Source organism: Physeter macrocephalus, chromosome 11, assembly GCF_002837175.3.
Source record: "Physeter macrocephalus isolate SW-GA chromosome 11, ASM283717v5, whole genome shotgun sequence".
Taxonomy (NCBI): Eukaryota; Metazoa; Chordata; class Mammalia; order Artiodactyla; family Physeteridae; genus Physeter; species Physeter macrocephalus.
In genome coordinates this window covers 48,918,162-48,930,399 of record NC_041224.1, presented here as the reverse complement: position 1 = coordinate 48,930,399, position 12,238 = coordinate 48,918,162, and the positions used below count along the sequence as shown (strand labels likewise).

The following is a 12,238-nucleotide window of genomic DNA, read 5'->3' as shown; positions in this document are numbered from 1 at the left end:
ATAAAGTAGAAATGATAATGGCACTTTCTTCATTGGGTTTTTGTGAGAATTCATGACTTCATACACATAAAGGACTCAGAAATGCTTGATTGGCTTTCCCTTTCCTACCTATTATTTCATTCATTCAACAAATATTTATAGAGTACCTGCGATGTGTTATTCAGTATTTAGTAGTGAATGAAAGAGACAAAAAATTGTCCCATACCTTGTGGAGCTTACTTTCTGTTGTGGGAGAAGGGACAGAGGGACAATAAATAAGATAAACAGTCAATGATATGCTCTGTTAGATAGTAATAAGTGTTGAGGAGAAGGGGAAAAAAGCAGGGAAAGGGGTAAGGCTTTAGACAGAGATACCTCATGTAATAGGTGACATTTGAAGACCTGAAGGAAATGAAAATGAGGGAGCTGGCTAGGCAGATGACTGGGGGACGTGAATTCTAGGAAAGGGCATGGAAATTGCTAAGGGCCTGAAGTACAAGCATGGCTAGACTGGAGGGAACAAGCAGAAAGCAGTAGGAGATGAGGCACAGAATGAATGAGGAAACAACCATATAAGTAGGTAGGGCTTTGTATGAATCCATAATGAGGACTCTGGCTTTTACTGTGAGTGAAATGGGAGCTATTTTGAGCAAAGAGTGACAAGATCTGACTTGCAGTTTAACAGCAAATGTATTGGAGACTAGGTGGTGAAGAAGAGGGCAGAGGCAGGGAAATCTGTCAGGAGGCTATTGCAACAAAACAGGCTAAGGGTGACAGTGCAGGGACCAAGGGGGTGGCCGTGTGAGTAGTAGAGTCATAGGATTGAATGTGGAGAGTGTATGGAGGACACCACGGGTGACACCAAGGTTTTTGTCCTGAGCAGTTGGACAAATAATTGCCATTACTTGAGGTAGGAATGCCTGTAGAAGAAGCTATTGTTTTCATCCCCATTTTGTATATGAAGAAACCTAGACACAGAGAAATTAATTTGGCCAAGATCACACACAGTAGTCATTGATATAACAGGGATTCAGTTGCACAGAGACTAACTCCAGAACCCATCTTAGCTCTTAATATTAGACTGCCTCCCAGTATACTTGGCTCATTTTCCTGGACTGCCTGTTGTATTCGAATTATTTACAGGGAAAACATTGTTTTCATATTAAGCACCATATATTATAATTAGGAATACAAAATTCACACTGATTTTTAAGATACGACTCTTATTAAACACTTCAAATTATTCGTCAGGTTATAACCCTGGTGTCCTAAGCTTCTCCATTCTTGTGTAATTCTCTCTTCCTTGTTTTAAGGCATTTTGGTAGGGTTACTGAGAAGTATTCTCATATTAAGTAAGCTCATATTAATCCCAGACAACATCAGAACAGTCACAACAACAACAGTGAAAACCTTGCTTTCTTTGGTTCTCTATATCAGATCCTCCCTCATTATTTTCTCCTTCCCTTTTCTGGTTTGTACTCTGCTTGACTGGAAACCTCAGCTAGGGCCGAAAGTCTCTCTCTCTCCTTTATTATGTGATGTGTTGCTGTTAAGATACTTCAATAAATACTGGTGTGCTAGTTGACAATTTTGATTCTAAATATTTATAAGCAACCTGTTTTCTTGTATGACTAGTTCCCCTGAGACCTCCTGAAATTAGTTTGACAAGTCGAAGTCCCACCGATATTCTCGTCTCCTGGCTGCCAATCCCAGCCAAGTATCGGCGGGGCCAGGTGGTCCTCTACCGCCTGTCCTTCCGCCTGAGTACTGACAACACCATCCAAGTTCTGGAGCTCCCAGGGACCACTCATGAGCACCTGTTAGAGGGCCTGAAACCTGATAGTGTCTACCTGGTGCGGATTACTGCTGCCACCAGAGTGGGGCTGGGAGAGTCTTCAGTATGGACCTCACACAGGACACCCAAAGCTACAAGCGTGAAAGGTAAATGTTGACTACTGGGGAAGAATAACACAGTATTTTTCTTTTTTTTTCTTATCTAACTTATGTTTATATTTTAAAATCTTGTCTTATGAATTAAAGTATTCCAACAATCACGGGCTTAATCGAAAAAAATTTTAAAGTTTCTATTGAGTAGTTGCTCTTTGCATGGAGCTCATTAGTGTGTAAAACTTTTGGTTGCTCTATGTTTACTTAGCAGATCCTTCAGACAGATGGGTCCAAATCAAATTGAATTACCGGAAGTTATATATTAATAGAGACCTAATTAATATCATTGCCATATATATTTTTTTAAATCATCAGCTTAATAGAAAAACCGTAATACTAGGAAGTTCCAGACCCGCCTCCTCTTTTACTAATGTGGAATGTAACATGACTGGGCTTTTTCTTGTTAACTGATTAGTAATAATGCCTGTTCTATCACAGGGGAATATTGGATGGTCAACATTAGGAAACACATATTGCTTCTTTGAAAAAACTTAAAATACACATGTAATTTTGTTCTTATTTATATACCTTAGTTTTTTAGGTAGTATTTTATGTTTTTAATTCTGTCTCAAAATTTAATATCATTGTGGAATTTTTAATATTAAGGTAAAGTATAATTGTTGGAATTGAATTTTTATGCAACTGTTGGTTTAAAACAGAGCTATATACTATCCTGTGGTTTCATGTGCATTACGAGTTTCTTATACATCTGGTGAATTTTTCTAGCCCCTAAGTCTCCAGAGTTACATTTGGAGCCTCTGAATTGTACCACCATTTCTGTAAAGTGGCAACAAGATGCTGAGGACACAGCAACCATTCAGGGCTACAAGCTGTACTACAAAGAAGAAGGGCAGCAGGAGAATGGACCCATTTTCTTAGCTACCAGTGACCTTCTCTATACTCTCAGTGGTTTAGGTGAGTGAACCTGTGCTGTGTTTTTCCTTTTTCCCTTCCTCCCTGACCAATTGGGAAAAAAGTTATAGGATATAAGGCAGAAATAATGACTTAATGGTAAAAAGAAAAGAATTGACCCTGCTACATCATTGTGCATATTCTACCGCTTAAGTCAGCGAATGGTCCTTGACTCACCATTGTGAGTGAATCGGTACAATGTCAGATAACCAGGTTATCTTTCTATCTTCTCCCCACCTTTGGGCATCGATTTTCTTTCTAAAGTTCACTTCTGGTGGAGTGAGATGCTGATCAATTCTTGTGACTGTGTGGTGGATGTAGAATAGAAATGTAAAATTAGGAATATCACCAAATGATCAGATAATACACAATAATTTAAGTTTAACTTAGAAATTGCCTGAGAGTGCCAGGTAGGTGTATTATTTTGCATGTGTAAAAGATATGTAAATTATGTACAAAATAATGCTCTTACATATGACCCATGTAACTGTAAATATTTACTTTATGTAGTTCTAACCCAGAAACACTAAAGAAAAAGCACTTAATTTTGTGTTTGGGTTCATCAGAGTTCTGAAAGACACTTTTATTCCCTATTTATCCTATCTTTGCACAGTGAAAGGATTTCATGATGAAAACATGTTTAGTAGAAAGTAAAGACACTTAATAACTACAAGAAATGCGTGAGTATAAACATACTCAAGGTGTAGAATGCACACTGAGCTATTTGTTGCTTGTGAGTAGATTTTTACCCTTAAGCACAAAGCAGCATCAACTAAATTCCTACTGGATTGTTATCACACCTTCTGCACATAATGGAAATTTACAAGCACTCTGGCTTTCCCTGTAACAGACTGCCCTTTGGAGTGCAGGAAGGGAAAAGACACAGTGGTCCCACAGGGGACTGCTTCATTTTTTTCCCCTGGCCTCATGCCACAAGCTGTGAGAACAGCATTAGACCCAAATCCCTGTGCAATAAGAAGCAGTGGTGGGAATCTGTTTTCAGACCCAGGGGCGCAGAACCCTATCTTCCAGTTCTTTGACGTAATTTTTCAGGTGCCGTTTTGCTTGTAATCTTGTTGTGTTGGATTTTAATTGAATCTGCATTAGGTTAAATAAGTTTCACAGTTGATCCCTGTCACACAGCTTTATAAAGGACAAGGAGAAGTTACATATGTTCCAGGGTGACCTTCCTTAAGCCATTGATACTCAGATGACGTTAGCCCAACCTACTGTCAGCCATTCAGCAGCATTTATTTCTAGCCATGCCTTCTCAGGGTGCCCTCCCTTTCCACATGCATGTCATTTAATCAAGAAAATTTTAGTCAGTATCAAGTAAGAAACAGGATTTGAGACAATTTTTGATGAAAAATCATACATCAAACTCAGTACCTCCAGTTTCTTCACTGATAAGGAAGTATACATACATTGAAGATAACAAAACAGTAGATTGTTAGACAAGTCTTATTGAACATATAGGTAGCTTATTCTAAACAGATGAATAATTTATTAGAAAAAAACAAAAGACTGCTGTGCTTGTGAAAAGTTTAGAGAAACATTTTATTAAAACTTAGCCAATTAAAAACAATTCTTTAAAATTTAAAAATTTCCTACAGATGGCATATATATTAAGAAGATCCATTGATTTTTGTTGAAATTTTTTGTAATCTCTGAATAATAGCTTTCCATCCTATATACTTTTATTTCTTCCTATGTTTTAAAAATAAATTGCATATAGTTACTGCCTATGTTTTTATGTCATAAAATCCTTTGCATGTGCCATTTGCAAAGGATTTAAAATCATTTTATAGTGCATAAAAGTAGGAAATGATTTTGTTATACTCAATATACCCTGTCTATTAAAATAGCCGCGTGTCTCCTGACTGGAGTCAGACTGAGTGGCTGGAGTAATTGCAGTGCAGGGTTGCAGGGTACTCTCTCACAGCTGTAGGACTTTCTTGTTAGACGGCGGGTTCCATACCCCTGGAGTTGCCATGTCCAGGGCTGGATCGGCTGACTGGCAGGGATGCAGTTGTGTGGATTCAAGCACTGTTCAGCTGTTGACTAGATCACCTTTAAGATGCCTTCTAATCTTGAGAGCCCTAGGGTCTCATCTTCCTTTTCTGGAAAGTCACTCTTGGGGCCTAGCCAAGCTTACAGCAAGCTAATGGGTTTAACCCACTAAGCAGGCAAGTGTTAACAGCTCTCACTCCTTTCCGTCTTACTTTTGGTTGTTGGGAGAGCAGTATGTTCTATTAACTGGACAACTGACCATCTGTGACCATTTTTAGCGAGAGCATCTGGCGGTAGCTGCCTGTTTAACAGAGTGTGATGTGTCTAGAGGGCAGTAGGTTAAGGGAACCCTATCTGTGTCTTACATGGTGAATACTTGCTTTTACTGAGCTTTTGCACATTAAAGATACTCTAACCGGAACTAGATTTACTAAGTGGGCTTGGAAATGAAATTTAAATGCTTTTGTTTGCTGATTCAGTGTCAATTTGAGTAGGAAACTGATGTCTCAAAATTTCATTTTCATACTAATCCCCTTTCTGATGCCCTTTTTGTTTCCACTTCAGGTAATGAAGTTTTCAATAAAAAAATATGTTTGGGGGACACATTCTCCTTAGTAATACATACAGTTCTTTGTTTCTGAAAGAAAGAAGTAGGTGAATGAGCTCATATATTTCAATTCATTTAACAAGCATTTAAAATTCTTTTTTAAGTAAGGCATTATAGCACTGGATTAAAAAAATATAACAGATGTGACCACTGTTAAAAACAAGGATTAAACCAAAAGATTAAGTTGAATCACTTGTACAATTTTCTCCCAAATTTCTGATTAACTAAATTTAATTGTACTTAGTAATGAAAGTTATTTTAGAACATTTTACTGTAAACCCTCAAAGCTCTAATCCCTGAGATGTAGAATGTTTTGTTTTTTAAAGTGGCTAAAAAAGGTTCTTGTGTCTTTATTAGTATAATATAAATATTGGCAGAGCAGTGGAAGTATTTTTGACGTTGCTAGTTTGTTTTAGTTTAATGATTTTAATATATACAGTTTGATTTTATTGGAAGTGGTTTACTTTGGGGCAGTTGGATAAAAAGCACTAGTTTTGTGATTTAATGTTTATGTGATTTGTTCTAAATTGTGGTTTGCGGTTTTCTTCGAGATTTTGCATCTTCGTAGTAATTATTTTCACTTAGTTTTTTTTCCTTGGCACTTTCAGTGTTTAGTTCAGTTTTGAATAGAATTTTTAAATGTTTGTTTCATTCATCACACAATAAACTGAAGCAAAATTAATAGCACACTTATGTTCCCTGATAATAAACTGATTGAAATCATTTGTTCCTCCTTTTTGGTCTGTTTATTTCAGAAATTGGGTTCAAATTCTGCAGTTAGAGTTTCTAATTGCAAGAGGACTGTTTTCATAAGCTGATTGTCAGAAACTGTTCTTAATTTATTTGTCTGTGTAGAATAGAGTGAAAAGGGGGGGATTATTTAGATAGTGCTGTTGTTTAGCATTTAGGACAATGTTAGATAATCTTTAGCTTCCTTTTTGTCAAAGAATTTGTGCTATTAAATTTCACAGCGAGCATGATTAATGAGCATTCTATTTAGTACCAATTGTAAAGATCCAAAATATTTAAAATCACACCTTCAAAGCTCAGATCTTTTTTGAGAAATCTAAAGTTATAACTCCCAGTTTCTGCTGGGAGTAGGAGTCTGAAGAAACAGTCCCTGGTTAATGATGTAATTTTAGAGTCCCTTAGCCAGTTTGTATAGAAGCATGGTAAAATTAAGTCAGATTTCTGGGTGTTATCTTTCGCTATAGTAGAATAGGATTTGGTTGTGTGGCTACATATCTCAAGAAAGAAAACAGAACTAGCACTGGTGAGCCAAATTGATATAGCTGGAGGAAGTTGTAAGCTTTCCTTTAGTCGAGGCAGAACAAGATTTTGTGGCATAAAGGAGACCACTTCGAGACCACTTTGAGCAGAGAGGGGTCATTGTGAACCTTACTATAATAGCGATTTTGTTTCGAAGAGAATTAGAATCACTCAATTTACGAAATATGGAAGTCACGTTTTAAAGCAAGCCAAAGTCTTTTCAGAGACTGTCTTCCCTCACCCCTCTCACACAAGGAAGCCTTAGATAACACTCAGAAAATCTTTGGAAACATGCTACAGGTGAAAATCCTTATAATGTGGTTGGTCTGCAAATTTCACATAAGATGGAGTAAAAAATACACTATATTTTATAACAAAATCTTCCTAATTGTGAAATAATTTCAAGTGTATAGTTCCATACTGACTTAGCCTATAAATTCATTTCAGATAATCTGGTGCTTTGATATTGACTACCAGCTTAAATGTCATTATAGATGCCAGGAGTCTTCCATGCTGAAGTAATGTATAGTCGACAACATAAATATCATTAAGCATTCTGTCCAGATTAGCTTTGACTTCATAAAGCAGCACTGGTTTCTGTGAGATCACTTTGCATTTATTTGTTAACAGACCATTTTTAGGCTTGGCATAAAAATTCCATTAACATTATTGCTTTCATTTACCACAGGAAAGCTCTTTGGGGACATAACCTCACATTTTTTGCCTCTCTTCAGTTCTTCCTGTGCTTTACCACAGTTAATTTTCACTTTTAGTAGAAATAGTTGCTCTGAACAGTATCTGATTGCATTCTTTCATTCTTTTCAAATAATTACAAAATAAGTTCATTTAACTGAAGTCGGTAGACTTCTTAAAGAAATGATTTTGGAAACCACCTACTATGTAGGCCATAAAATTGACTGTGAGTACAAATTATAACATAACGAAGGGAACATTTAAAAAGTACTGTATTTCACTTCCTTCACTGTTAAATATCTTTTAAGTTATTATGTTGTGTTTAATCTTTTATCAAGACAAAACATGCTGAAACTTAAAACACAGACTTCAGGGAATACTGAACTATTTATTCCTAATTTATCAAGAGAGTAAAAATTTTTGAAAATTCCCTTCTCTGCAGTATCCAACAATGCCAAATATGATTGATATTCAAATCACATTTTAGAACCTTAATACTTAAAATTTTAAAAAGTACTTAAAAAACCAATACCTCAAAAGAAATGGAGCATCCACTTCTAAAAAATCCCATTACTAAAAACGTACTGCTACATTAAGACAATAAAAAGGGGCTTCCCTGGTGGCGCAGTGGTTTAGAGTCCGCCTGCCGATGCAGGGGACACGGGTTCGTGCCCCGGTCCAGGAAGATCCCACGTGCCGCAGAGCGGCTGGGCCCGTGAGCCATGGCCGCTGAGCCTGCGCATCCAGAGACTGTGCTCCGCAACAGGAGAGGCCACAACAGTGAGAGGCCCGCGTACCGCAAAAAAAAAAAAAAGACAATAAAAAGATTTTCATTTGCCAATTTGCAACTACTTCTAGTTAAAGACAGAATGTTTGCAGGTTGATGAAACTGTAAGAACTATACAAAAGTTACAGTTAATCATGTGTTTATCTTTCCTTAAATTCTTTTCCTAGGATGAAAGGTAATCTTCCATTTTAAAATATTTTTGATGTTCTCTGGACAAAATTAGAGACCTATCTCTTCTCTCTGGAAAAAAATCTTGCTCAGCTTTTAAGTCTTAACTCTTCTGAGAATCCTCTTGTGACCCCAAATGGTGTCAGTCATTCCCATGGTGCATCATCTACAGTGCTTTATTATGGGAGGCACGTGGCACTGACAGTTAAGAGAAAAACATCAGTTGACTAAGCTTCATGTCTGCTGCCTAGGTTTAACTTACAAGCTCCACAGCTTATTAACAAATTAAATCCTCGTTGTTTGCCTAATCTTTTAAATAGGGGTGATAATAATAATAATAGTTATTTTAGAATGTTAGGAAGATTTAATGACATAATACACATAAGGGTTAACATTGCATTGTAAATTTCATTGTAAGTCCTCAACAAATGTTAGCTGTTGTAGTTGTTTTTACAATACCATAGTTCTCTTCCCAGGGTAGAGTCTGAAAATCTGTATTTAAAAAAAAATTTTTCCCATATAACTTACCATGATCATTAGATATGGAAACCACTACTTCTTGAGCTTTAATATGTGTATGAATTTACCCAGGGACCTTGTTAAAATTTAGTAGGTCTGGGTGAGGCCTGAAATTTTTGCATTTCTGCTCACTTTGAGAAACAAGGGTCTAGACCAGGGCCAGGCAAATTTTTTCTGTGATGAGCCAGATAGTAAATATTTTAGGCTTTGTGGGCTTTATGAACTGAATGTTTATGTTCCCACCAAATTCATATGGTGAAGCCCTAACCCCTAATGTGACTGTATTTGAAGATAGATAGAGCCTTTGAGAGAGTGACAAATGTTAAATGAGGTCATAAGAGTGGAACTCTAATCCAATAGGGCTGGTGCCCTTAGAAGAAGAGGAGGAAATACCAGAGCTCTCTCTCCACCATATGAGGCAATGAGAAGGTGACTGTCTACAAGCCAGGAAGAGAGCTCTTACCAGAAACGGACTCCTGCCAGACCTTGATCTTGGACTTCCCAGTCTCCAGAGCTATGAGAAGTTAATTTCTGTTGTTTAAGCCATCTAGTCTATGGTGTTTTGTCATGATAGCCTAAGCAGACTAATACAGTGGGCCATATGGTCTCTTCCACTGCCACTGTAGCACAAAGCAGCATAGAAAATTCATAAATGCTTGGGTGTTGGTTATGTTCCAGTAAAAAGCCTTACTGTATTTATGGAGACTAAAATTTGAGTTTCATATAATTTGGACGTGTCACAAAATATTGCTTAAAATTTTTCCTGACCACTCAAAAATATAAAAACCATTTTTAGTTGGCAGGTAACCCAAAGACAGTAGACCATATTACTATGGTTTGCCAATTCCAGATGTAGACTTTATAGTCCTTGCTCTTTAAAGTGTGGTCCCAGGATCAGCAGCATAATCTGGAATTTAATTTAAATGCTGAATTTCAGTCTCACCCTGTCCCTTCCCCAGACCTACTGAATCAGAGTCTCCATTTTAATATAATTACTAGGTGACTAGTATGCACATAAAAGTGGAAACACTGGTCTGGATGACCTAGTAATATTTTTCCTAAATAGCCAATGTTAATTCTTTATAACTTAATAACTCTTAGCTCTAGTTTGTTATTCTTGTTGGAAATCTTTCAGAAATTTGTTATTGTGCCTTCTAGGTTCCTATATTTCTGACTCTCTTAATTGTCAAGCCAATTATAGTTTTTAATTATTGTTACTACTAAACCTTTCTTTAGCCCATGTTTACTGCACTTCTTACTGCTTATCTTGCTTCTAGTCACACTTCCCCATACTTCTCAGCTTACACATGGAGAAAAACATGGCCTTTCGTGAGTATCATCATTCAGTCAGTACATTTCTTCCCAAACATCCAAGGAGTGGATGAATCACAGGCTTTCAGGTATAATCTTCTCGTTTGGGCCCTTCGTTTCTATATTTTGTTTGCCACTGATATCATTCACAGATTCATTCTCAGGTATTTACTAAACTCACTATGTGGTAGTCCCTACATTAGAGCACAGCCATATTTAATGTAGGCATGATCATAGCATTTGGGGAACTTAGGAGGAAGAATGATAATTAAATAAGCAATTGAAATAAGGTGTGATGAACTCCTTGTTAGTAGATGTCAGATTGCTGTTATGGCACTTGGCAGGAGCCTCTGACCTATTTTAGGGCTAAAATGGGGATGGCTTTCAAGAAGAAATAACATTTATGTTGAGATCTAAAGGAAGATTAGCATTAGCCAGGCAAAGGGGCAGGGGCAGATACAGGTTATGTGGAGCCTGATAAAATAAAATAATATATAATAAAGTAAATTAAAATAATATAAAAATACACTGTAGTATAGTGTCTTTAATAGACCCCATGCAGGTCAAGGGCTCTGAAAGTTAAGCTTCATAGCTTCAGGGTAAATCTGCCTTTACAAAGAGGGAATGGCAGAACCCAGGAAATACTCAGGGAATGCTGAAATTTATGTGGGATGGCCAGGAGGTGAGGGAGACCATGTTCTGGAGGAACTAAGTGTTACTATGACCAGAGTGAAACTGGAGAGGCCCGCAAGAGGCCAGCACCTGGTAAGGCACGTGAGGGAATTTGGGCTTTGTCCTAAGGGCAGTGTGAAGCCATTAAATGATTTTAAGCAAGCGAGTGGCCTGATTAGATTTATGTTTAGAAATATCTTTCTGTTGCAGTGTGTAGAATATAATATAGAGAAATGAGACACAAAAGCAGCTCAGAACTGCTTCTTCCCTGAAAGAGGAGGTTTTGTGAACTTTCTTTTTACTTTCTGATTCAGACATGTTATAAAAGTCTATATTCCAAGTTTGCTGTAGTCCCTACTGTACATGGCAGTTTCCATGTACACAAATGATAAATTAAAATTCCTTTAGAAAACAGCTTATTCTGTTGTTTTAAATCGCTTTATACTCAACTTTTGGGGATTATAATCATCGTATAATATAATATCCACCAGATCAGCAAATTTGGAAATTTCACTGTGTAGACCCTCTTCAAAAATCATTTACAAAGTGTTAGGTAATATTGATCCCATATCTGGAAAAAAAAAAAAACCTACCATTTTAACATATAAGGGAAAGGTATTTGGACCTTTGGCTTATGCCTCCCTTTAAGCCAGTTCTATAACTGTGTTAGTTAAAGTGTTTTAATTTATGCTTCATTTTGGTTGAGTAAACTCTCAGGAGGCATCCAGTCATATATCTAATAACATATTCTATCCCTTGAGAAAGCCTAATTAGTCTTAATTTGGTCATCTCATTTTAGGTAACTGTGATAGTGGCAAGTTAATTAAATATTATGTTTTTAAATGATCAAAGAAATAAACATAGCCATGGATTCCATAAACGCATAACACAAACTGTTCTTTGAATCTACAGCATGAAGCCAGGAGCGTTTAGTAGTCACTCAAAAGGAGAATATTTTTCAACCCACTCAGCTGCTATCATTGAGCTTTACAGTGGGCTCTAAGAGCTACAGTACTGTTTGTAAAGCCCTCATTAGCACTGTGTGAGTACAGTGAGTACAGTGTTTTATGGAACTCAATAGATCTCAGATAAAGAGACTCCTATGCTTTCCTGGAGCTGGTCTCTTGGGCCCTACTAGAAGGCTTATAACACAGAAGCTCTTTGGCCTTGCAAATCAGTTGAGCTCCATTTAGAAATTACTGCTAATGGGCTGCAGTTACCGTTAAATTAGTGTAAATTAATTACCAGCAAATTAATTGCAAAATTGAAACCATCCCCACAACATGCAGTTTTGACTTCTGTGATTTCTTCTCCTAACTCCTCATGAAGACATTGCCTAGAAGGTAGTGCCAATTAGAAATGCA

The 12,238-nt window shown here is 37.0% G+C and overlaps 1 protein-coding gene across 4 annotated transcripts in view; it reads left to right on the top strand.

Moving 5' to 3' along the window:
• The window catches only part of PRTG (protogenin), a 133,869-nt gene that overhangs the window by 66,262 nt on the left and 55,369 nt on the right, over positions 1 to 12,238 (top strand). For all 4 annotated transcript variants that reach the window (XM_024128763.3, XM_024128764.3, XM_024128761.3 and 1 more), the window contains 2 exons: positions 1,615 to 1,920; positions 2,653 to 2,841. In XM_024128763.3, the coding sequence (XP_023984531.1) occupies positions 1,615 to 1,920; positions 2,653 to 2,841 (495 nt within the window). The remainder of the gene's footprint in view (positions 1 to 1,614; positions 1,921 to 2,652; positions 2,842 to 12,238) is intronic.